At 40.6% G+C, this 27,647-nt stretch overlaps 1 protein-coding gene across 1 annotated transcript in view; it reads left to right on the top strand.

The window, feature by feature from the left end:
• Positions 1-27,647, top strand: part of LOC103182844 (selenocysteine insertion sequence-binding protein 2) — a 54,090-nt gene that overhangs the window by 15,241 nt on the left and 11,202 nt on the right. Inside the window, exons 4-13 of the mRNA XM_007900001.2 lie at positions 418-547; positions 1,625-1,878; positions 2,520-2,604; positions 4,178-4,311; positions 4,406-4,534; positions 9,914-10,027; positions 11,359-11,493; positions 14,821-14,953; positions 15,196-15,362; positions 18,899-19,052. Coding sequence (XP_007898192.1) covers positions 418-547; positions 1,625-1,878; positions 2,520-2,604; positions 4,178-4,311; positions 4,406-4,534; positions 9,914-10,027; positions 11,359-11,493; positions 14,821-14,953; positions 15,196-15,362; positions 18,899-19,052 — 1,435 coding nt within the window. The remainder of the gene's footprint in view (positions 1-417; positions 548-1,624; positions 1,879-2,519; positions 2,605-4,177; positions 4,312-4,405; positions 4,535-9,913; positions 10,028-11,358; positions 11,494-14,820; positions 14,954-15,195; positions 15,363-18,898; positions 19,053-27,647) is intronic.

Raw genomic sequence — 27,647 nt, 5'->3', positions numbered from 1 at the left:
TGGGACAATAAATACTTTGTGCAAATTAGCATAGTCACTACAATTTACAGTAAATCATAAGAAGTGCTTTAAGACATCCTCCCAGTTTTAAAGGCTCTCTATCAAATGCAAGGATTTTTTTATTTTAAAATATAATTTATATCGCAAAGTGCACTTGGCTCCAGTAAATGTATTACTTTCAAGAAGAGTGCTTTTTCAACCCTTATTGTCTCTGGAGTTTCCTCTTGCCCATTTCATGTTTCAAAAATACTTGCCTCATTATTAGTTTGAAGTCAGTTAATTTACATACAGGGTGTGGGGTAAAAAATTACCACACATATAGTATCCCCTCTAACCTGTGATGTTGCATCCAGCAATCGAAAACTTCTTTGAATAGATTGATAAGTATCTGATATTTGTTGTGCTTGTGGCTTCTAGGAGGCAAGGTCCAAAAAAGAGTTAAGAATCCAGGAGCAAAACATTCAAAGTGTGCGTGAAGTCACAGAAGCTGCTACAGGTGAACGTCTGCAAAGGACTGCTCTGTTTAGAGAAAATACAACCAAATCTGGTAGGTATATTTACAGGTTTCTTTTCTAAATTAAGCTAAATTGTCCATAAAATTGTAGAATTTTACAGCACAAAAGGAGGCTCTTCCACCCACTATGTCAATGCTGGCTCTCTGAAAGAGTTATATATTTAGTCTCAGTCCCCTGCTCTTTCACCTTATTCTTGTATTTTTCTTATACTCTGCAGCTTGTGTCCTCTTCCACTTTAATCTCCGTGAGCCGATCAGCTTCACTGGCTCCCCATCTCCCAGAGGATCGCGTTTAAAATCTTTACCCTACCTCTGTGACCTCCTAAACCCTACCAACTGCTCAGCATGTACTGGCCTGCCAAATCCACCATTGGAGGTTGGGCCTTTAGCCTTTCTGCCCCGCACCCTCTGGAACGCCATCCTGGAGCTCTTCGACCTCGCCCCCTCCCTTGCCTCCTTCAAGGCCCGTGTCAAGATCTTCCTCTTCAATCCCCCCCGACACCCTTTGGTCTAAACCCCACTTGCTTGAGTCTAAACCCTTGACTTTCCAGCACTTGGGACGTCCTCCTGACATGAAAGGCGTTATATAAATGCAATTTGTTGCTGTTCAATTTTTGTCCAAATCCATTTATAAGCTATTATGGATCCTGCTTCAACTATTGGTTTTGATGGGGCATTCCATGTCCAAATAATTCTGTGTAATAAATTTAACTTCTCCCTTTGTTTTTTGGTCATCTTAAATTTAAACCCTCCAGGTGCTGACTCATTGATCAGTGGAAATAATTTCTTCCTATTTGCCTTATCAAAACCTACCTTAATTGTGAAGCACTATCAGATCTCTGTCTTTGTTCTGGTATACTGTAATTTGCCTCCATATAAAAATGCAAGTTCCTTCATATTCTAAGTGCAAGTCTTCAAAATGTAGTGTTGCACATTGAAGTAATATACAGAATATTATTTGGATTCAGTTGAAATTTGTATATCACCTATTGTTGTACATAACCTTAAATCTGTTATAGTAAAGATTGTTTATTTTAACCAATATAATTGCAATGCTTAATTTGCATGCCCAATGGGTACTTGTTCACCGTGTTTTGTATTATCTTCCAGAAAAAAATCAGTACAACAGCCCTCAGCACAGCAAATCCAAGCTACTTCGGAAAATTCAAAATATATCTGAGCCCAAGACTTCTGACACATTTGACGTTGCATTAAGTGATTTTCCCTTGCTACAGAGCACAGTAAGATGTGATATTACGCAATGTAACTATGACCTCAAAGATTCTCAGGTATCTACCCTGCCTTCCAGTGAAGGCTCCCAGCACACTTCCAAACTATGGTGCACAGATAATACTACAAGCACGGTAAGGGGAACTGTGTTACAAAGTTGAGTTTCCAAGGCAACTAACTGGACAGCGATTGTTTCGAGCAAAATTTTTTTGGTGGGGGTAGTTAGATGTCTTTATTAGATAATAATTTGAGGCTATTAAAATCTAATTCTAAAACCTTTTTCAGAATGTTGGTATTTTTAAGTTCAGTTTTAATATTTTTTGCCAAATACGAATATGTCTGAATTTTAAAACTTTAATGATATAATTATATTCCTTGTATTTGATATAGCGCCTTATCACATCACCGAGACGCCTCAAAACGTTCCGCCTATAGGCGAGTAGATACTTTTTAATTGGTGATACAATAATTTGAAGAATTCCTCATTAAGGAAACAAAAGGACAAAATGAGCTGCATTTGTTGAAATGAGCTTATTGAGTAATACAGGTGTGAAGTGAAGCCACTAAAGAGTGTGAAAATGATAGATACCAAACATACAAATCCAAGATCCACCTTGAGTTGGCTGATCTCAAGCAAGGTGGGAGTTGGCGTACTCCTGCAGAACAATCTTAAAAGCTGATCATTTCCTAGCAAGCAACTGTATGAATCTGTTTAAGTGTATTTCACATAATGTCTTGTATCGATTGTAAAAAAAATCTGTTTTTATTGTTTTAGGGTGAGGAATTGGGAAAAGCCCAGCGATATGTATTTTCCAATATTCAAAAGGAATGCTCGGTCTCTGCCCTCGCTACTATTACAGGTAGAAAGGATATTATTATTGATAATGATTTATAATTATTATACTTTGTAGAAGTACTTTTTTTTTAAAAATTACTGCACATTTTCTGAAACCATCCATCATATTTTAAACAGTATATATATATCTTCTAAATTACCAAATAGACTGAAAAGTCCAGGGTTTAAAATTGATGGTTAGCTGCTGCTTTAATCGGTCCAAAAGAAATTAGGAACTGAAAACTATGGATCATTTCTTACATATTAGGTTATTCATATGACACGATCACCCCAATCTTGCCAGGCTCCACTCTTTCCCAGTCTCCCAATGGATCAACTTCAAGGTCCTCACCCTCACCTGTAAAAACTCTTCACACCATATACCTCCCTGTTTCTCTGATCTTCTCCTATCTTACTCCTCTGCTTGTCTTTTCGCCTCAGCTAACTTGAGCCTGCTGTAGTTCTCTGCCCCCTTTGTGCCACTTTCAGTGGTCAAGCCTTCAGTTCCTCCACCCCAGCCTCTGGAACTCTGAACTCCCTCTCCCTCTATCCCTTTGTCTTGTCTCCTCTCAATCCATCTTCAAATCCTGTCTTAAGATCTCTTGACCATGTCTATGGATACCTCCCCAGCTCCCTCTTTCTTGCTCAACATTCAACCACGACACTGAAGTGCCCCGAGATATTATGCTACATGAATGGCGCTGATTATATGCGAGTTGTTATTTGTTGTTAGTAACTTCATGCTGAAGGTTAAATTTAGCAGCAGTCCCTGAAAGTTCTCAACATTGAGATTTATTCTTAATAACATTTGGAGATGATTATTTTCTAATAAATATTTGACTTCTTACTCCCTCCACACTTAAAAAGGATTAACACATTTGAAAGCTTAGCACGGAGTAATAATTATTTATAGATGAGGAGCTACGGAATACAACTTATACCTCAGGCATCGGTGATCTAATAATTCATGAGCATCAAGATGGATGTAAGCTATCCTACAGCTCTTCGTGTTTTTTAAAATATTGTGTGTTGTAATAATAATAATCCTTGCATTTGATATAGTGCTTCATCATGTCGTCAAGGCGTCTCACAAAGCGCTTCACAAAATATACTGTAAAGTGAATTGACTATATTTTATGGGCAAAACGTGGCAGCCAATTGCGTACAGCAGTGTTCCACAAATAATAATAATAATCCTTGCATTTGATATAGCGCTTTTCACGTCGGGAGGACGTCCCAAAGCGCTTCACAGAACACACTGTAAAGTGAATTAACTGTATATTTGTGGGCAAAACGTGGCAGCCAATTGCGTACAGCAGTGTTCCACAAATGTTAATGAAGTAAAACTATGAGAATCGGATATGATGATTTCAGTGCAAGCAACGTTGATATATGAATTACAGCCTTGTTTCAATGATGTATCTCAACTCCGATTTTAAAACTCATCCCTTTTTTTTAAAACCCTGTCTGTGTTTGTTTATGATGCTGTCTTTCATGGTGAAATATATATTTATTAAAACTCCATTCGGCAAATATTAATGGTGTGAAATAAATTGCATTTTTAAAAATGGTAAAGTTGCATATTTTCTTTACACCAGAAACATCAAAGGCTCAGTCTACGGTGGCTGCGACTCCACCTACATCATCGTGGGCGAGCATTGTTTCACAAACACCAAGGAGACCAGTTACCAGTTCAGCTTCACCAAAGGCACATGCACGTAACATTGCTAAGGTCGGGGACCAACCAGAAATGCAGGTTACTATATAGTCTGTAATTGCTCAAGTTTGCATTTTCGGTTTGTAAGCATAATCAAATTGTTCTGCAGAGTGAAGTTGGTGAACAATCGAAAACATCGGGAAAAATGAAAAAGAAGAAAAAGAAATCCAACATTTTGGATGCTGTTCCAAAACCTGAGGAAACCAAGATCACTGTGCAAGAACTACCTCGATTTGAGGTATTTAATTTTATGATTTTATATCGTACTGGGGTAGTAAAATGAACATTCTTTAAATTGAATTAGAGTCCTGTAGCTCAGTGGTTAGAGCACTCGCCTCACAAGTGAGAGGACCTGGCTTCGATTCCCAACAGGGCAAAATGTTAGGCAAGTGTCCTGACGTCACACGTCTTTGTTTACCATGCAGTAAGTAGGAACTCAGTTGTTAGTCGATTGGAGGATCGCTTTTCTGGGGGTAATAATCACTTAGAAAAAGTAATAATAATAATTTGGTCACTCAATCCATGACTATTTGTGGGACACTGCTGTGCAAAATTGGTTGCCACATTTCACCCGCAAAATATACAGTCAATTCACTACAGTATACTCTGAAGTGCTTTGAGACATCTTGAAAAAGTGACCAGGCACTATATCAAATGCAAAGATTATTATTATTGTTTATGTTTTGGTAGCCCTCTCACCTCTTAGTTAGAAGGCTGCGGGTTCTTGCCCCATTTTAGGATCTTGAACACGTAGTCCAGGTTAACACTCCAGTGTAGTTTTGGGGGAGCGCTGCATTGTCAGAGGTGCCATCCTTCAGATGAGATGTTTAACAATGGTCCAATCTGCCTATTCAGGTGGATGTTAAAATTCCATGACACTGAAAAGAGAAAGGAGTTTCTTCTGGTGTCCTGTCCTCCAGATAGAATTGGTCGTTCTCTTCATGGCTATTTGCGGTGCACAAATTGGCAACCCGGTTCACCCACAAAATGCAGCCACTATAATCTGCAGTAAATCCTGTGAAGCACTTTCAATGAAGTGAAGAAGTGCTATATCAAATGCAAAGTTTTTTATTGGTAATCATACTGTTTAAATTTGGGTCATGTGCAGTGATAACATCCTCAGTGAAGGAATCTGAAGTTTATTATTATGAAATATATGGCATGTCCTAACCTCTAATACCTACAACATTGCCAAGTGTGGGGGAAGGATCATGATGTTGTTCGTGTCACTGGCAGCCAGATTTACCCAACCTGTTGGACAAGTTGTACAAGTGGACCTTTTCTGTTTGGGAGACCTGATTAGGTACCTGTGAAACTAGTTTCACAGTGTCAAAACTGCAAATATTAAATCCATCTTCCGTATACAACTTGGTGATCCAAGTGATCTCCTTTCCCTCAGTAAACTACAATAGGAATAACTCAACTAAATTGCTGTGTTAGTTAGTGCTCAAGTGTTCCGGGATGCTCCCCTGAGTGAAGGGCGCTATATGAATGCAAGTTGTTATTGTTGCGGTATTTCTTGACAAGTTGATAGCAAACTTTTATATGTGATAGTTGCAAGCTTGTATGTTATGGAAACGTAACAGGTAACCTTTTGCAAGTAATTTCAGGCAAGTCAAGTCACTCTTTTTNAAGGTAAATGTGATAAGTGCTTGTGCCAGCTACGTCCCACAATAACCAATTACATTTGAGGTTTGTTAGCTAAGAGATTGGGAGAAATTTCCTATATGTTTTGAATAGTATAATGAGATCTTTAATGTCCACCAGAAGATCAGACAGGCAGCTCTCAGTCTTTAAAATAATATGTGATGGACAAAACAAGCATCTCTAAATGCAAGGATTATTATTACTATTATTATTATCCTGCAGTGCTGCATTGAAGTGTTGTCTACAAAATACAATATCACTAGACTACAGTAAATCCTATGAAGCACTTTGAGTCGTCCTCCTGTCTTGAAAGGCACTATATCAAACACTTACAAACATTACAGTGCTGGGGTGGGGGGGGCGGGGGGGGTTGGGGGAGCTGAATTGTACGGAGGTGCCGACCTTTGGATGAGATGTTATGCTGCAGGATTTTTACAGTTGGACGGTAAATATCCCATGGCACTATTGGAAATGTTTTTCCCTGTGTCCTGGCCAACAGACTCCAGTAAAATTGGTCATTCCCTTGACGCTGTTTGTGCGTAAATCAGCTGCCTTGTTCATTTGCAAAATACACTGCACTTTACAGTATATCTTGTGAAATGTTTTAAGATGTCTTCCTGACATGAAAGGTCTTACACCAAATTTAAGTTTTATTGTTATTATTCCAAGTATTAGTCTGGACATTTGAGGTCAAGTCTCAATATGGTGCTGAAATACACATCCTTCTGATTCAAAGGATGTCTGTTCCAGCATCATATTGAGATTTACTAACTGAGCCAAGCTTTCAATAAGTTTGATAAATTGTGTTTTAAATAATAATCCCAAAACTGCTATACAATAGTATGCTTTGGTATTTTATACAATGATAGATGTATGTTTGACGAATTAACCAAGGAAAAAAGCAATAACGTTGAAACTGATCATTCAATAAAAATCTCACAATAAACTGTTTTCAAATCCTTGTTGACTGATGTGAAGATCTGCTTTGATCTTGTGAGACCACGACTACTGTCCAAAAAAAAATTTAGATTAATTATTTTGTTAAAAAACATTTCTGGGTGTTCCTGATTTAACCACTGGGTGGCATTGCAGCCCAGCCTTCTAAATCCTATAAAGGGGTCAGCAATCTGCAAAACATGGTTTAAAGTTTTCTTTAAAAAAATCAACTGTACTTGTTTAACGCATCAAAAATCCGCCAAGTATCATATACTTTGAATAGTAGTTATGAATTTTAAGTATAACATGATTATATAGGACAATAAAAGCTATGGAAACTGTCCATTGTGGTACTGTTTTGATGTGCTCGCATTTATAATAATAATGATAATCCTTGCATTTGATAATCTCATCAAGTTGCACTCTAAAATGCCTCAAAGCATTTTCCACAAAGTTACTTTGAAGAGTACTGACTATTAAGTAGGTAAATGTGGCAGTCAATATGTGCCGTCAGCTTCTTTGAAGCAGCAGGTAAAATTTTAAATATTGATTGAGGTGGAATAATGACCAGCGCTCTAGAGTTGACTACTATTCATCAAAATTAGCGGCATGGTATGTCTGGCCACCTAGTTCACCAGAAAAGTCAGTCAGGACCTTGGTTTAACATCTTGTCTGAAGGAATGCACCACAAACAATGCTCTGTCAATGCTGTATTGGATTTTCCCTTTAGATTATGAGCTCAAGGGCTCATGTGTGGTTTGCATTTACAACACTTTGACCCAGAATAATACTAATCATTGTATTTTATATAGCGGTTGATGTATCAAGCCAAAACATCTCAAAATATGTGTATATTTCAAAGTGGCAGCCAATTTTGGATACAGTAATGTCCCACAGACAGTCATGAAGTGAGTGGACAATTTTGTATCTGGATAATTATTGACTAGGACACTGCCTTCTCTTGTCATTAGCATCCACCAGAATAAACTGACAGGGCTTTGGTTTTTAATGTCTCATCTGAAGAATGACTTCTCAAACAACTCCCTGCATTAGAATCTCAGCCTAGACTATGTGAGTTCAAAGTCCCTAAGTGGGGCTTGAACCCACAACCTTCTCAATCAGAGATGAGAGTGTTACCAACTGAGTCAGGATACTACAAATTAATACAAACTGACACGTTTATGTTGTTTAGGATTTGCTTATGGAGAGAGGTAAGGGGGAGAAACAGGCACAAAAGTCTTTGAGATACAAATGGCAATTGACACATTTTTCCAGTTTCATCAGCGGTGAATGGACCACTGTTAATGATGGCAGTGGTCAAAGGTCATTCAAGTTGTGCTGTGGTGGTTGCCAGTGCTTTAGCATTCCTTACGAATGTCTTGTGTTGCCAAAAGTTCACTTTGAGTTGCCAATAGATCTTGTCAATTGCTTGTCAGGGAAACTATATAGGTAATACTAATCCTTGTGTTTGATAATAGTGCCGAAAATGTTCAAAAAAGACAGAACTTCAGATAATTGCTGTCAGAAGTAGTGACTGTAGCCCAACATAGCGGTCAATTTGCACACGTAGCAACTCCCATAAACAGCACTAAAGTGAATGGCTGATTTTATTTGGAGGATCTTTAGCCAGAACACCAGGGGAAATTATCTTCACCTTTAAAGTAGTGCCATGGGATCTTAACATTCATCCCAACAGGCAGACAGGTCCTCAGTTTAACATCTGATTCAAAGGGCAACACCTCCTCCAATGAGGTGTTCCCCAGGACTGCATTGAAGTCATCACAAACTGCGAGCTCAAAGGTCTTATATGGAATTTGTACCAATAATCTTCTGCCCCAGAAGCCAAATGCTTCCAAGGGAGGCTGTTACCCATTTAATTGTAGTAAGGCAGTCAGGGGTAATTAAACAAATCACATATTACCACACTTATTGCTATTAATAGAAGCAATAGTTTAAAATCCATTCAAGGGTGAATTAAGGTGCAACACAACATGATCTGGAACTTCCTCCAAACTTTCTTCCTGTTGCCCCTGTATTTATTTACTTTAATAACAAGAAACAAATTACATTTGTAAAGCGCCTTTCAGGTCGAGAGGATGTCCCAAGGCGCTGGACAGTCAGGGATTTGGACCCGAGCAGGGGGTTGGGTAGGGGTAAGAGGGTAGCCGAGTGCGCGGTCGAAGAGGAGGGTCTTGAGAAGCACATTATTTAACAAATGCATCTAGTTAACAACTCAGTAGTTACTCACATCTCGACTTGTATTTCAGAGATTATTTTATATCAAGCAATAAGGATTTATTGGCATTCTCTGTGCACTTGGGTTAGTTCTTCTTTAATTAGGATGTCAATGCTGTCGCCTATCTCTGTACGTTTTCCTCCTTGGCAGGCAGAAAAGCTGCTCTGACACTGTTATTCCAGGAATTTGCATAACTATGCCCCCTGTTCAAGGGAAGTTAATGCATCCATCTTTGGATTATTCTTGTATACTTAACATTTATTATGCAATTATATAATAAGAATTTATTATTTCTTCACAACTTTTTCTTCAAACAAGGGTACAGATGATTTATTTTTGGATTGGATAAGATAGTAAACCGAGGTCCAGTCTGCCTGTTTGGGTGGACTTTAAATAATTCTGAGGCATTATTTGAAAAGAGAAAGAAGTTCTTCCCTGTGTCTTGAACTAAAATCTTAAGAATAATTTGCCATTGTTTGTTTGAGGGACTTTAGTGGTGCAAATAAAGGCTTTTTGTAACCTCAGAAACAGTCGCTTCACTTGATAATAATTACTTATGAAGAACTTTGACATGTTTCAGTGTGACTAAGATGTAATTTTTTTTATTTAGTATTGTCTTTTTCTATGTCATAGTTGTGTTTTTTTTTAACTTGGGCACTCCTTTTGATTGTGCTGATGTCAGAGAAAGGGTTTCATTTAAATAATTTCCATATCTAAAAGTAATTCGATAGAATGTCTGGATCTATTTGCAGACAAACTTTACCGTGACAGCAGAATTAACTCCTCTTGAATCCGTAGGATGATGAAGAATTTCCAGATCTAGCATCAGCAAAAAGCAATTCAGACAAAGCCAGCAATCCTGGACAAAATAAAATCCTTTACTACAATCAGGTTACCAGGAGTCAATTAGAGGTAAGAAAACTTTATTCCTTTGGGCCTAAAGTGCTATTTTGAAACTGAATAAATTGAATTGTTGTCTTAAGTTATATTGTTATACAGGCTAGGGTGAATTAGGAAAATTGTTCGGTTCTCAACTTTTGCAGTGATCATCCAATTTGCCAGCACCATTGCAATTTTTTAGACTTCACTTGACAAGGTGTAATCAGATTAATGCTCGGTGCCTTAAAAAATGTATCATTTTTAAGTAAAAATCTTTGCGTTCAAAATCTCCTTTCATGTCACATTAAACACCATTGAAAGAATTGTGGAAGTAGGCTACTTTTGTCATCCAGTCTTCAGTGACGGTTACTCCCAACATTAAACTATTCAATAGGTTTTGGAATGAAATCTAATTTTTTTATAATTAAAGGAGTGGCTAAAACTTCATTTGTCATGCGAAACTGAAACAAAATAATTGTTAATTCTGAAAGCCATGAAGATTATTTTTAAGCAAAAGGTAGCATAAGCATGAGATGATATGACACAGAGTCACATCTGTGCTTTGTACCCACATTGAAGTCTTGGCTTGGCCATCTGGAACAGGTGGTGGAGCCACAGGGTTGAAGTCAACAAAGATCGATGGGAGACTGCGCCTGGACTGTACTTAACTCAGATCATTCAGTTTCCAGAGATACCAACTAATGACGAAGTGTTTATTTCAGTAAAATAATTCTCACAGCTCTTATTTTTGGGGCAAGGTAACTCTCAAGGTGCCCAATGAGTGATCTCCTCTAAATCAATGGGGGAGTAGCTCTGCAGAGAATAGAACTGATGCGGACTGACAATAGAACATTAAGTTCAGTTCTGAGGAGGATACATTATAAAAGTAAAATTCATGGTATCCTTATCTCAATGTTTTGTAGTGCATCTTGCAAGAATATCTTGAGTAAATCATTACAAAGCATTTTTGTGGAAACCATAGCCCAACAAATCTGATCTTAGCAAGCAATAGTGTCTCTTCTGTTACCTATTTGTCTTAATTAATGACAAATGTAAAAAACAACTTTCCCCCCACTTGAGCCATGTGAATTGCAATTGTTTTAATCGAGCAAATTTTTTTTCCTGACCATAATATAAAAAGGGATGGCTAATAAAAGTATGAAAACTGTTTTTAATACTAAATTTAGCCTATTTAACCTATTTTCTTATTGATCAAGACATTAAAACACTTTTAATTTCATTTGAAAGCAATCTGAAAATGATGCCTTGATATAAATGCTGCCTGTTACGAGTTTAAAAGCCATATTGTTTTTATTGCAGCTTGTAATTGTAAATCGTTGAATGTGCCTGGTTTGTTCTTTTAGTCTTCAATGAATGGCACTTTAAGTGTGACAGAGTCCTCCTCTACAGCTCCCGACGTAGATCAGAAACCAGTCCAAATTCTGAGAAAAGAATCTGCTGGAGTTAAAGTGCCCCGCAGTGCACAGAAGAAATCTATGGTTAGTACAGGTGATATATAACCCTTTTCTCATCGGAATAAAATACGTGTAACTTGGCGAGAAGGAAGGCTGCTATGGTTCAAAATAACTTGCTGTTTGGATAAGGAAAGGATTTACTCTCAGAGCCACTCAGTGCCATCAATAATTTACTTGATATGCATCTGCTCTGTCACTTGTCTCTGTGACTGTCTGTGTGCCTCCTATCAGCTGGAGGGTTTTATTTCACAAAGCAGTCTGAAAAGTAGAGGTCTGTCATAATGAGTTGAGCTCGTATTTTCCAAACCGCACAAAGGCCTATTTTATTTGGCAGAAACAACTATGCATTGTTTCAAGTCAACACTGTCCTATTCCCATCATACTGCTTGAATCCCAAACTAAATAAACATCTTGAACTTTCTTATTTTTTTTACAGAAGTTGAGTGAGAAAAACTTTTAAGTTAGCTTGCATCCTCTCTCAGCTTAGTAAACATCAGCCTCAAATGGGGAATTGCAGTTGCTGCTGGATATTGACAGGGAAGTGATGCACAAGTTAATATTAAACCTTAAATATTTAGCCCAGTTAAATAGTCTGCCATCTCTCAGTGCCAATATCCAGGCTGACAGCTGAAGAACCAGTGAGGTACAGTGAACTGTACTCTGACAAGCAGTCAGGAGGGGATGGTAGAGAATAGGCCAACACTTGTTTTTTTAAAAAAAAAGCCATAATCATGGGCTGTTATTTATTTTTTCTATGACTTTTTTTAAACAGGGAAGTAGTTAAACATTTTTGAGCCACGGGGTATGGAAATACAACCGAATGGTGTTACAGCATCTGTTTGTGAACAGTCTGAGTTATTATGCTCAGGGCTGTTGTGAGGAAACATCCCAAGGCCATGCTGAGAGGTTTCCGGGCACCTTCTACCAGCTGGGTTTGTGCTGGTACGAATGGGGAAGGTCTACTCTATGGGAAACCAAGATAGGAGGAGGAGGAGGAAAGAACATTCCTTGAAGAATTAAGCTCTCAGGTCCTCAATAAATAATTGTCTTGCACTCGCCAAGTACGTTTAGTCTTGTCCAGTTCCGTGGGAAATGCTAACAAAACCACATAAAGTATATGTGATTATGTTAGCATTTCCCAAGGAACTGAGAAATGCTGACATATTCCGGGACTAGTTGTACCAGTTGCAACCAAAGGATCCAATATGGAATGTAGGTTGACACACGGACAGACATTTTATCTTTATCTATAATCAGCTGGGAGGACTCCTGTGGGTAGACTCCTTTAATATATTTTCTCTCACACTCTCTCTGTCTCTTTCTCCCGGTCTCTTTCTCAGTCTTTCTCCATCTCTCTTTCAGTCTCTCTCTTAGTTTCTCTCTCAGTGTCTCTCTCTCAGTGTCTCCCTCCCTCAGTCTCTCTCTCTCTCTCTCTCTCTCTCTCTCTCAGTCTTTCTCTGTCTCTCTCACAAAACACACAGTCGCCACACTTTATAATATATTCTCTCAGTCTCTCTCTCTCTGTCTGTCCCACATGGGAGGACTCTAGCTCTGATGACAACCAGAAAAAAGTGCCATACATTTATTGCAGAATATAGATGTATCTCTGAACGGTGTGTGCTTTCCTCTGTCGCTATGTAGTTGCATAATACGATGCATACCTCATATTTTGGGGCTTAATTAAAGCACTTGTTAATAATAGCTCAACAGCGATAGCCCCCCCCAAAAAATATGCCCATGACACTGCCAAATGCAAGACCTTTCCGATGAGGTACAAACCATGTCTCTATGTCAATCAGTTGTTGCATGAGTGTCGGATACACAGATACACAGACAGATACTTCATCTTTATCAGTATAGATAAATGATTAACCTCAACTGACTTGTCTCTGAACAGCCAATAAAGGGTGCAGAGCCAGTCAGTTGTGATTGATCTTTTATACTGAAAACCTTTCAATCAAGCAATTTGTTCCCTTAATCCAATCACTTAACAGCTGCGTACATTCAGTTTGCAAAATAATAATAATAATCCTTGCATTTGATATAGCACCTTATAGCGCTTGAGATAGTGCTTGATATAGCGTCTTGGGACGTCCTCCCGACGTGAAAGGCACTATACAAATGTAATCTTGTTTTTGTTGTTATCACATCTTCAAGAAGTCTCAAAGCACTTCACAGAATATACAGTAAATTGAATTGACTGTATATTTTGTGGGCAAAATAAAAAACAAAAAATATTCAAAATTGATGCTACATTTTGGCTAGACATATCCGCAAAGGTGGGCAGAATACTTTCAGCTTAGTAAAGTTGTTGCTTGTGATACCTGTGAGGAGAAAGCCTACATTGAAATCAGTCACCAACAGCCTGCTGATGACCACTGAAGGCACGGTCGAAGAGGAGTGTCTTGAAGGAGGCAAGGGAGGAGGCGAGGTGAAGTGACTGTGAGATGTAGTTCCAGAGGGTGGCGGCAGAGAGGCTGAACGCCTGTCCGCTGGTGATGGGACAGGCAAGGCAGGGGATGTGAAGCAGGCCGGAGCCCGCTGAGTGGAGGGAGTGGACAGATTGGTAGGGTGTTAGGAGGTCACAGAGGTATTGAGGAGCAAGGCTGTGGAGGGCTTTGAAGGTGAGGACCAGGATCTTGAACTGTATGTATCCTCTGAGTGATGGGCAGCCAGGCAAGGATGGGGTCGCGGAGCCTGGTGCGGGAGAGGACACAGGCTGCAGAGTTCTGGATGATCTGCAGCCGGTGGTGGGAGGAGTTGGGGATAGTACAATACGATCAGACCATTTTAAATGATTTGCTAAAGTTGTACAATTAGTTGTTGGAGTTGATCAGCATTCAGGTAATTCTGGCCTTTAACAAAACTATTGAACACCCTGGTTTAAAAATGTAACCATGAGAGTTTAAAGATCACAAATGCAGGAAGCTTTGAAATATATTAAAATTCTTCCAAACAGTGGGAATCATTTCACGTATTCCATGAAATGATTTAAATTCCCAATATTGAATTGAACAGGTGCATTTACTAAGTAAGTACACATTCCCAATCTGTAAGATTCAATTTTTTTTAAGTCACAAAATATGTCTGGTATTGTATCAGTGTAACCTAAATTTTGATTTTGTGAGTATGAATGGATTTTGATTGAGTTCAAAAATGTACTTGTGAGCTTTACACCTGGATTGCTGGCGCAGTCAGTTTTCAGTGTGAAGAATGGGTGTTGCGTGTACATGCTATTTATACAGATTTTTTTTGAGTTTACACGCATGAAATGACAATCTTGCAGGATATTACCAAAGGATAGGAGCCCACAGACCAAACTTATTTACTTGCTTGTTGATGTTTGTTCAGGAAGCCCCGAAGAAAAGCAGTAAAAAGAGTGAAATACCAGTGACGCTGGATTTTGGTAACATGCTGGCTGTGTTAGAACAAAGGCAGCAGGAAAAGACGACCAAACAGACCCCTAAGCCCATAGTGTTCACAGGTAAGCACTGTAATACTGTTATTTTTAAAATATACAATCAACGACTTAAGAGTATGGAAGTGATAGAGGGATTTTAATGTATTTTAGCTTTGTGGAGCCATTGCATTATTTCTAATCCAAGATTCCCTTGTGGTTCCTCAGATGTGATCATTGGTTTTTGCTATATTCTTTCTGTTTAGTATTTGTTGACAGTTTGATCATAAAACTCTTTTTAAAAAAAAATGATGATCATTCCATTATAGTTGGTGGTGCACTGGTTCCCAAAGATTCCACAACATCGAAGAGGCAACCTCAACACTTGAACCGGGATAAGATGCCTCATAATCCCTTGGACTCTAGTGCTCCTTTAGTTAAACGTGGAAAACAAAGAGAAATCCCAAAGGCTAAGAAACCAACACCACTCAAAAAGGTTAGTTGGATCAAAAACAAAAACAGAAGTCGCTGGGAACACTCAGCAGGTCAGGCAGCATCTATGGAGAAAGGAAAGTGAGTCAACGTTTCGGATCCATGACCCTTCGTCAGTACTGGGGCATGTTGAGAAGGAGAGACTTTTAAGGGCTAACAGAGAGGGGGGACAGGGCAAGCAAGTCAAAGGAGAAAATGGGGAAGAGGACAGGGGATGATGGGTTAAAGAGATGTTAGTGGTGCAAAACAAAGGTGGGGAGGGGATTGCAACAGATAGAGGTGTTAATAATGCAAACAGAAGAGGGGAATTGCAAACAGTTGGATGTCTGCTTGTCATGTACTTGCTATTCGTTCTACTTAGAAAAAATGTGCTCTTTGTATATTGAGAGAAAAAGACATATGATCTCAGCCAGACTATATGCTGTAATAGCTTGAAAGGAATACTCTTGGAAAGGCTATCAAAATAATATGAGCTTTGTCCTGATATGTTCCAGTTTATAGTTTGTTTAAATATACTTATTTTTAATACTTAACCCAAATCCAGAATCTATGAGAAATTGTACAAAAGATGCAAAAGACTAAGACAACACCAGGAAGTATCTCTTTACATTGAGGGTAATTAATAATGGCTGTAAAGCATTATCAAAACAAATTATACAGGTAGGACAATACCCTACGAAATGCAGTTGCCAACAAAATAGTCATTACACTTTACAGTATATCCTTTGAAGCACTTTGAGACATCCTTCCAAGTTGATAGGTGCAATATCAAATTTAAGGATGATAATAATTAATAATAGACTCATTTAAGAAATGGCTTGATGCTGTAATGGGAAGACACTCCCTGGCCAATTGAATTAAATTGTTAGTGTTAGTTAAAATGTAACACAGATCTAAGTGTTGGATATTCCAGTTTGAACATGATAGAAACATGATCTCTGGAATGCCCTGCCTCAATCCCTCCACCTCAGCCTCTCTTTATCTGTAAATCTCACCTCAAGATCTACCTCTTCGACCCATCCCCGTTGCTTAGAATCTACCCCCACCACTGTACAGCCCGTCACTCTGAGATACTATCCTGTGTGGAAGGTGCCATACAATGCAAGTTGTTTTTGAATGGCCTTCTTCATCCAAACCTAATGTCTCAGTTGGGTAGCTGTTATATAATATAATTTCTAAATTGACCACTAGGTGTCATTGCACATTTCTATGTCAAATTTGAAAGGCTGTAGTAGAATCCAATAATAAGAATAATCCTTGCATTTGATATAGCGCCTTATCATGTCGTTGAGATGTCTCAAAGCACTTCACACTGTAAAGTGAATTGACTATATTTTGTGGACGAAACACGATTTACTGCATCAGTACTGTATATTCTGGAGTCCTGTAACTCAGTGGTTAGAGCACTTGCCTTGCAAGTGAGACAGCTGGGTTCAATTCCAGGCAGGGCGAAACCTTGGGCAAGTTTCCTTACTCCACACGCCTAATAATAATCCCTCCAAAAAACAAAACAATAATAAATTGGTCATTTTCAATCCACGACTGTTTGTGGGACACTGCTGTGCGCAATTGGCTGCCGCGTTTCTCCCACAAATATACAGTCAATTCACTTTACAGCATATTCTGTGAAGAGCTTTGAGACATCTAGAAGACGTGAAAAACGCTATATCAATGCAAGGATTATTATTATTCTACACTGAAACTTGATGGACTCTGAAGCCTGTTCTCACGTTGATGTGACTGCAATTCTGTGCATTATATAATTGAACAGAGAAAATTAGAAGCTTTTAGATGATATTATTCCCAGTTCTACCTAGTTCTTGCAAAACAGCTTTTTGGACTATTCAATCCAAACCAGTTACTTAAGACCCATGTTTTAAATTGTCCTATGTTACACATGCTAAGGTCTTTGGTTCAGCTATTGAGACTTTGCGTGCTCCTCTGGTGTTGGTGTTGGGAGTCAAAAGACTCCACACCACGTTTGAACTGGGATATATTGTTTGCATCTGCACTAAATACATCATCAAAATGTCAATGTTGCAATTGTTGACGTCAGTTGTACCAAAGCCATACGATCATCCTAGCTGGACAAGTGATGGAAAGTTTACCTGTGGTCCAAAAACCTTGATCTAAATTCTCTGGGATTAGGTAAGCGAGAGGGTGCACATTTAGAGTGCGGTAGTTTTGGTTTGGAGACTTGTGCATGGTTGAGATACCTAACTGACCAATTTCCAAGCAGTTGTGTTTTCAGAACCAGATGTATGACCAGGCTTTTCCTGTGAGATGTTATAGTTATGTTTAAAGATAGTTCCATGGAAACTAGTGCGCTAACCTTTGGACACTTGTTCCACTTTTCCACAAGCTGTCATGTCTTCTGTCAGTACACACCAATCTATTTTTTCTCTTTTTTTTCTACCTTTCTCCTTTGCATGTTATTCTTGACCATTCTGCAACTGGAATTAACACTATATAAAATGTTGGCGATGAAAAAATATGGTGTATAATAAATGGAATTGGCATATAGTGGGAATTTCTTCATAAAGTGGTGTCTATGGTCATTCGCAGGTTCCTTTGGATGTTTGACAATGTGGTGAAGCAATTTATAAAGCTAAGATATACAGCCAGATAGCAGAATTAAAATCTACACAAGTTGTCCTAAGCATGGGGCAGAACAAAATAACAGTGTAAAAGAGGATGAGCTGCAATTAAACATTAGAGGAATTTAAATTTAAAATCTAGAAGTATTTTAATACTAAAGATATGATTAAGGTCAGCTCCAGAATACATCAGCAAATTAAGATTGGCTGACGTGAATGGATAAGTGGTCAAAAGATAAATTCAAACTGTTGTTAGGAAAATTTGTGTATTCAGAGCTAGAAATGTTCAAATAATCTACTACGTAAAGAAATAGTTAAAATCATTGGAACTGTTAAAAATCTAATCAGAACGGAGGGATATGATTGTGTATGAGAGAGGTGAGTTTTGGGAAGACTTCTCTTTTCTTACCTTATGTTGCAAAAAGTTGTTCATTGTTGTGGACATTTGATACTTCCCACCCATTTCTTTCTGATGTATTTGTACATATGTGCATATTTTTACACTTCAGAGCACTATGGAATGTTATACACCTGCAGAGCCTCAATCTCAGATTTCTACTTGTGTTCTGCGCTAATGATTGATGGGACCATTTCAACAATACAGTCCTGTCCATTTTTTTACCTTTTAATTGGTGGCAAAATTAGCCTCCATTGCCTGTTTTGATTCAAGTCTAAAATGAATAAACATAGTTGCTCCCACCTTCCACGCCAGAGATGGAATCGTCCATAAATGTGCTTGAAGGGTTAATGTGAGAACAATTATTTTCTTGCAGTGTGACTTGTGAACGTGATGCGTTAATGCAATTTTATCAAGATTTAGTGCGGAGCTGGTTAATAAGAAATCCTAGTTTAAATGTGTATTTACTCTTCTGGAACCAGTGTTATCTGATTCAGATGTGTTTTTGGTCTCATGTCTAACACTGTGCCCCTAATCTATTGTTAGATTATTCTGAAGGAAAGAGAAGAAAGAAAGCAACGCCGCTTACTCGAAGAGAAGGGATTGATCCCACCGTGTTGCAGTATTGCACCTCATCAAGAGCTGGATTCGGAGGAGAATACGAATACAGACACAGAAAACATAAAAGCCGAATTAAACGGTATGTCCTTTGGCTACCTTTTCAAATGAAGTGAAAGAATATTAGCCCAAAAAACTATAAAACTAGCCACTTTATTCTTAGGGTTGTATCTCTGCTTGGCTCAACTGGTAGTCTTGACCCGATCTCACGATATCTTGGCCAACCATCCCCCAAATAAAACTGGTCGTTGGCTTCATGGATGTTTGTAGTACTTGCTGTGTCAAATTGGCTGGTGTGTTTTGCCCGTAAAACACATAGGCACTGCATTTTACAGTAAATCCTGTGAAGCACTTTGGGACGTCTTCCCGATATGAAAGGCGCTGTACCGACTTGATTTTTGCAATGCCCTCCCCATCAGTCTCCCCAGCTCCAACACTCATAAAATCCAGTGGATTCAAAACTCCACTGCCTGTATCCTCATCTACACTCAATGCTGCACCCGTTCACCTCAGCCTTTGCTAGGCTCCCTGTGTCCCTACTGCAGAATGGATGAATTTTAAAATCCTCACGTAGAAATCACTTCTTGCACTTTATTCACCTCACCACCTCTCCAACATGCTTATACCCCACTCTTCTATCCAGCCCCTTCGCTCAGCAGTCTCTGCCTTCCAAACAACTCCCTCTCAGCCATCCTCGATACTCTTGCGCCTATCATCACCTGCACTGCCTCCTTTTCTCATAAATCCCCCTGGTACACCAGCCACCTCCGCTCCCTCAAATCTTAGGTACGTTCCACCGCATGCACCTGGCTCAAATCTAAATTACCGGTTCACCGTCAGATCTGCGAGGACTGCACCAAGACCTACCTCTCCACTCTCGCCTCAGCTAAGTCATTCTTTTATTCCCAAATCATCTGGGAAGCTAAGACTCCTCTTTTTTACCATAAACCAACTCCTCGGTCCACCCTCCATGTACCCCTCCAATCTGGGTTTCTGGCTGCTCAGAGCACAGAGACAGCTCTGTTCAAAGTGACAAATGACATTCTGTCCACCTGCGATCAGGGCTCTCTGTCTCCTCGTTCTTCTCCAACTCTTGGTCATTTTCAATGCTGTTGACCACTGTATTCTCTCCCCCGCCTCTCCTCTCACCTCGATCTCAATGGTTCTGTTCTTGCCTGGTTCCAATTCTATCTTTCCACCCTCTGCACTTTATGGCACATGTGGCGTCCCTCAGGGCTCTGTCCTCGTTCCCCTCCTCTTCAATCTATACACGCTTCTGCTTGGCGATGGTCATTCTCAGGCATGGGGTCAATTTCCACCTATATACGGATGACACCCAGCTCTGCCTTACCGCCGCTACCTCGACTCCAGGACCGTTAATGTCCTGACTAAGTGTCTGTCTGACATCAAGTCCTGGATGAGAGCCAACTTCCTCCAGCTCAATGAATGCAAGACAGAGGCCCTCCTGCTTGGCTCCCGGCAGCGCTTCCTCACCTCAGCCGCTAACACTATCACCATTAATGGCTGCACTCTTCACCTCACCAAGCCAATCCGAAATCTCGGTGTCCTTTTCAACCGTCGCTATCTTTCAAACACCACATTCGCTCCGTGACCTGTTCCGCTTTTCCACTCCTCCATAATATTGCCCGCCTCTGCCACTGCCTCTCACCACAGGCCGCTGAGACTCTCATCCACCCTTTCATTACGTCCTGGCTTGACTACGCTGACTACCTGCTCACTGGACTTCCCAACTCTTCCCTCCACAAGCTGCAGATTATTCAGAACCCTGCAGATGGTGTCCTCTCCTACACCAGGCTCCGGGAACCTATCACCCCTGTTCTTGCCCGGCTTCACTGGCTCCCTATTCCTCAGAGAATCGAGTACAAAACCCTCGTTCTTACTTTCAAGGTCCTCCACGGTCTTGCTCCCCCCAACCTCTCTGACCTCATAACCCCAATCAGCCTGTCCGCTCCCTCCGCTCAGCAGACACTATCCTGCTTCAGGTTCTCCGCACTTCCCTCACCACTATTGGTGGTCAGCCATTCAGCATCTCTGCCCCCACACTCTGGAACGCTATCCCGCAATCCCTCTCCTCTGCCTCACCCCCTCTCTTGCCTCCTTCAAGTCCCGTCTGAGGACCTTCCTCTTCGATTGTGCTTTCGGCCATCCTCCCCCCCGCCTTCCTCCCCTCCTGACCCCAACTCCCAACCCCTAATTGTCCAGTACCCTGGGACATCGTTCCGACGTGAAGGCCGCTATACAAGTGTAATTTGTTGTTGTTGCATGTCCCTTATCCTCTCTGCTCTGCCATCGACAGTCATTGAGCCACTATATCCCAAATTGGAGCTTTCTTCCTCAATCCCCTTTTGCCCGTCTTTAAATCCCTTCTCTCTAACCATGTCACCTCTCCCCAATCAAGCTCCACCACCCAAGGTTGCTGAGACACTGTCCCATGATAAGAATACTGTATAAATGCAGGTTGTTCTATACCAAATGCAAGGATTATTTTCAGAATTCTGATCTAAATGATTAACAGTGACTTTTATAATAATCCACTTAGTTAGGTGTGGTCAGTCGGGTGTCTTAACACATGTGGAATCTCATCACCATGTTTAAGACATCAAAACCAGATTGAAAGCTGCACATGGAAATATCCGTGTCTGGAATGGAATGCACACTCTCCCCAAGAGGGGTGATCCACTCACCTATTTCTGGAGAGTATTCGGCACAAGTTAGCCAGAGCCAAGGCTTTGTGTTGGGGTGTTTCTGGAGTAGCTAAAATCACTTAGCTTACCGTTGAAATAACAGTTATCTAACATGTAATTAAAGAGAAACCGAGACCGGCTGCTAAATTAAAAACAACTAAATAATGTATTTTCTTAAAAATGAGTAAGCAAGGCATCAGTCACTGTTGCTTATTAAACGTATGACCTGCTCATTCAGGGAGTGTAGAAAGAAACCACAACAATGCTGAAATTGCAAAGTGTGAAATCTACTGTGCTACACAATCATTTTTATTTTTTTAAATTCAGCCATATTTTCTGTATGGACAGTAGAATTCTTAAAACTTTTGAAACTATTTGTTCATATTTGGTAGACTCTCAAGCTCGTTCCTAAGGTAATTTGGGCCTGTTCATACATAAATAGTGTCGCTCTTCACACCATCAGAACTCGCAACCTGATTTTGAACGTATAACATATGGTGTTATAATCAGTCGTCAAGATGGTTGAAATAAAACTTTTAAACCCCTAGTTTTGAACGTGAAGGTGTCCAAGTGGTGACTTCATACAGAGGCGTGGTGTTCTTCTGGAAATGTACTGGGACATGTCCCAATTGCAGTGATTTCTGGTTACAGACTTAAAAAAGCTTGTTCTGTCTGCAACTTGCAATCTGTTTTGGAGAACTACAATTATTAAGAAATGATAATATTAATACTTTTTGTTCCCCTTTTCTCCTTCTCCACATTGCATTGCCATATTTGGAAACCAAACTTTTAATTACATCATAATTTGCAGACAGCCATTTTCACTTTTATCCTTTACTTGTTGCACTATGCTCCAGGAATGAAAATGATTGTGATCAAACTAGTTTATTTGGAATTGAATCCAATTGAAATAGTCTGCACCTGCATTTTGTGATAATCTGCATGCACATATTCAGAACAGCTTTGTAAGCGGGGTCTCCTTGGACCTGAACTCCAAGGTGACATGCCTGGCAATGGAATGTTGGAATCGAGCCAACCCTCTGTGGTGATCTTGGTAGCACAGTTCCTGAGCCAAACGAGTCCAGGGCACTAGTATTCCAGGGCACTGCTGATGGCAGCACAGCCAGCCTGGCTCATCGGCAGGACCTGGAAGGACAGACCAGTCACTGGGGGCAGGGAGTCATCCCACTCAGCTTCTATTAACCCTGCAAGCCTAACGGGTAGGGTGGATCTAGATGGACAAGCAGTGAAAAAGCTTGCCAGACAGCAATATCAATGGCAAGCTATGAGAGTTTAGCTGGTTAGACTCCAGCAGTACCCCAGTGCACACCCTGGGGTCTCCCCAAGCCTTGGCTCTTGCCAACCTGAGCCAAATACTTTCCGGAATTAGGTAAGCAGGATGAGTCCCTCCAGGGAGAGAGAGACCATTTCATTTCAACAATCTGTCTCTGGGATTTCCATGTGAAGGTGGGATGCATGGGAATCTCAGCTTGGTTTGTATACTCTTGAGCATGGTGATGGGTTTGTTTCCGCATATGTCAGATATCCAGCCAAAACAAAACAACCAGTGGGTTTCTCTTCTTCATTTATAGTGCATGTTTGTTTGATGATTCATAAATCTACGATTGTCTGGCTTATCCTTGCAAATGCCCTCTCATTAGTTCCTCTCTCAGTTACTACAAATCTCTGTTTTACCCGACTTCACTCTTTCTGAGCTTATTCAGCAGCATGATCCGATTATACAAGCATAAACAATTAAGGTCAGACCAATTAAGGCTGACAATAAAATTATGGGAAATCTCTCTTCAGTCTCCAGAAAATAAGGACAGAAATATATCCGTAATCACATCGGCTCCCTTTTCTATTAAAGAATAATCTTTTAATTCTGAATTCAAAATAAATATAAATTTAGATATGTACGGATGCAGACTAACCAAGAGCTTAAAATAATTAAGCAAAAGTAGGAAAATGGAAAGCTTTACCAGCAATTCAATTGATCGGTATAACCTCCCAACATGAAAGGCGCTATGCAAATGTAATTTTGTTCTTGTTAATGGTACTTGGGCAGATCTCTCTCTCTCTCCCTCTCTCCCCCACCACTGGCCTCTTTAATAACTACTTACAGCAGTCTCCCTACACCAAAACTCTTTGATATAAATCTTATCAGGGAAGCTTCAAAGGGCTGATTCAAGGTGCGAAGTAGTTTGGCCATTGTCTTTGGGACAATGAGCATGAATATCTTGAAGCTTTAACAGATTAATAGGAGGGTATGAGAAATTTGGAGAACAGTATTTTCCAAATTTCACACAGATGTATTAGAACTGCCAGTATTGAACGCTGGGTGACCTCTTCCTTACTCACACACGCCCAGTGGCTTGTCAGGTTTTTTTGATCTTTTTAAAAATATTGTCACAGTTCAGCTGTCCAATTCCCTGGCAGTTTGAATCGAAACCTGTTATGCATATTTGTTTTTGGAAAGTTAGCTTCCTTTATAAATAATATTTGGACTATTTAAAGTTAAGACATTTCTCAATTCGGTGCTTGAATGAAGTCAAATGTTTTGTTATGTTTAAATTATTTCACGCTTCATTTTTACATAATTAGATGGCTCCTGATTGCAAGTGAATTATATTGTGCGGACCCCGTATGGAAAAAAGGCTTACATAACTGACTCTTAAAATAGCATCGTCTACAGAGGGATTTTTTACACACAGCTTAACTTTCTGAGAAGAGTGTTGAAATTCACACTGTTGAACTGTTCTTATGGGGATGTGACCAGGGAGCTGCAGCTAACCTGCTTGCTCACACCACTGAGGCGCTGGGGAGGGCTGGCACAGCTCCAAGGACTGAGCTTTGTTTACCAACCTTGGAGTGTAATTTGAGAAGAGCTGACAGGACAGTCAGTTCTTTCAATAAATAAAATTGAAAGAGTGCCTTCAATAACATTGCTGTTTTGAAAACAAAGTCATTTACACTGTAGGATCTGATTGGGACAAGATCATATTCAACTGTGGTTGCCACCTCCACTCACCCCTCCCCAAACACACACACATACACTGTTTGCCTGCCACCACTCACTGTCCAGACTTGAATATAAAGAGTAGCCACTTACAATAATAATAATCCTTGCATTTGATATAGCGCTTTTCACGTCTTCTAGACGTCTCAAAGCGCTTCACAGAATATGCTGTAAAGTGCATTGACTATATATTTGTGGGCGAAATGGGGCAGCCAATTGCGCACAGCAGTGTCCCACAAACAGTCGTGGATTGAAAATGACCAATTTATTATTATTTTGGAGGGATTATTATTAGGCGTGTGGAGTAAGGAAACTTGGCCAAGGTTTCGTCCTGCCTGGAATTGAACCCAGGATCTCGTTTGCAAGGCGAGTGCTCTAACCACTGAGCTACAGGACTCCACTTATGTGAAGTATCTGAATGAGGAAATACGATTGATATTCTTTGGCATTTAATATTCACCTGAGGCAAACCCTGGACTGTCCAGGGCCTTGGGACATCCTCCTGATGTGAAAAGTGTTGTATAAATATAAATTTGTTCATGTTGTGGATTACATTGAGCAATCCAGTGTGCTATGCAAAGTTGTGTCTGAGCAAAGGTAAAACATCCACCAAAACAACAAACTATCATCAACATGAATCAACACCATCAGTAGAAGGGAAAGGTAGGGGGGTGGGGGCGAAGGAAGTGAAGTAGGCTAAAGCAGCCTACTCTCCAAACTTGAGCAACCACTGTTTAGTTTACACTGACACCGCCCCACACCTTCACTTTTGGCGTGGGTGTACTGGAAATCTCAGTGCAGCACAGCTCCAAAAAGAAAAATATGAACAGCATCAGACTTCAGCCAGCTAGGGCAGAGTCATCTCCTCATATTCATAGAAAGCATGTTCCTTCAAAACGGTTAAAGTAATGGTCACTTCAATTTCGTTCATTTAATTATCTCTGACTTGCTGGTTTGTCCACATATTTCCCTTGTTTAATTTATTTACACGTCAGAGAGTGACAGAATATGTCAGCACAGAAATGGGCCATTCAAGCCAACAAGTCTATGCTTGTGTTGTTCTGTACATGAGCCAGCTACTCTGGCTCGCAATTGGCTGCCGCGTTTCGCCCACAAAACATACTCAATTCACTTTATATTATATTGTGTGAAACACTTTGAGACATCTAGAAGATGTGAAAAGGCGCTATATCAAAAATGCAACGATTATCATTGTTATTCTACAACAACAACAAGATTCCATTTATAAAGCGCCTTTCACGTCAGGAGGACGTCCCAAGGCGCTGCACGGTTGGGTCATGAACCGAGCAGGGGGGAAATGGTCAGGGTGAGGGGAGGGGAGGGAGGGAGCGAGGAGGGGGGAAATGGTCAGGGTGAGGGGAGGGATGGGAGGGAGCGAGAAGGGGGAAGAGAGTTGAGAGGGGAGCTGAAGGCTCGGTCAAAGAGAAAGGTTTTGAGACCGGCCTTGAAGGAGGAAAGGGAGGAGGCGGCGAAGGCACTGTGGGGATGGAGTTCCAGAGCCTCGGGGCTGAGAGGCTGAAGGCCCGACCACCGATGGTAGGGCGATTGGGGCGGGGGACGTGGAGCAGACCGGAGCCAGAGGAACGGAGGGTACGGGCAGGTAGGTAGGGGGATAGTAGGTTGGAGAGGTAGGAGGGAGCGAGGCCGTGAATGGCCTTGTAGGTGAGGATGAGGATCTTGAATTCGATCCTCTGGGGGATGGGGAGCCAGTGGAGGCGAGCGAGGGTGGGAGTGATGTGGTCCTGGTGCGGGACAGTACACGAGCTGCAGAGTTCTGGATGACCTGCAGCTTGTGGAGGGAGGTGGCGGGAAGGCCGGCGAGGAGAGAGTTCCCATAGTCCAGCCTTGAGGTGACAAAGGCGTGGACCAGGGTTTCAGCAACGTGAGGGGTGAGGTAGTGCCGTAGTCTGGCGATGTTCCGGAGGTGATGGAAGGCGGTGCCAGTTGTGGTGCGGATGTGAGGGAGAAAGGACAGCTCAGGGTCGAACAAAACGCCGAGGTTCCTGACTGGCTTTGAGAGGTGGAGAGTGCAGCCTTGGATGCTGATGGTGTCAGCGCCTGAGGTGCGGAGGCGCTGACGTGAGCCAATCAGGAGGGCCTCGGTTTTTCGCACGTTGAGCTGAAGAAAGTTGTCTCTCGTCCAGGACTCGATGTCGGACAGGCAGGCTGTCAGGACATCGGTGGTCGTGGAGTTGAGAGTAGAGGAGGAAAGGTAGAGTTGGGTGTCATCCGCATACATGTGGAAGTTAACTCCATGTCTGCGGATGATGTCACCAAGGGGGAGCATCTTAATCATCTACTTGCTCCCTTTACCCTTTAATACAGTATTCCCTTTTTCCAATATCTAATTCCCTTTCAAAATAAATTAGAATCTTATAAACTTAAAAAAGCTTTTTATACACTATACAGTATTTCGACTACACTTTGGGTCACTTTCTCGTTTGGGTTTTGAGTCAGCTGTTTGAGGCGCTTTGAGATATCTTCCTGATTTCCTGATATGAAAGGAGCTGTGTAAATATAAATATTTGCTGGATTTAACATTCTGAAGACGTTACAAAGTTAATTTATCTTTTTAGGGTAAATGTGGCTTTGTGACAAGGGAACTTGCAACATTTTTTGTTTGGTTTTTGGCAGGTTTTACGACAGCCTCAATTCTTTTCTCAGAATTGTTTGTGCCCAGAAAAGAGAAAAGGGATATTGTTCCCAATTACAAATGCATTCAGGTGGTAGATTAAACATGGTAGGGGGTGTCAGATATTCACTAGTTCCCACATCTAGATTAAATAGTTTAAATTACAAAATTGCATTTCTACAGAAAGGTGAGGATATCAATCACAAAGGTAGGAATGTGTTTCAAAATTCATACCGTTGTTCTGGCCAAGGATTATAAATGGTCCAGCAAGTATTAGAATAATAGGCATAGAATTATCAG

This window comes from Callorhinchus milii, unplaced genomic scaffold, assembly GCF_018977255.1.
Source record: "Callorhinchus milii isolate IMCB2004 unplaced genomic scaffold, IMCB_Cmil_1.0 Scaffold1, whole genome shotgun sequence".
NCBI classification, from domain to species: Eukaryota; Metazoa; Chordata; class Chondrichthyes; order Chimaeriformes; family Callorhinchidae; genus Callorhinchus; species Callorhinchus milii.
Note: the sequence above shows the minus strand (reverse complement) of the source record. Positions and strands in the feature narration are given on the sequence as shown.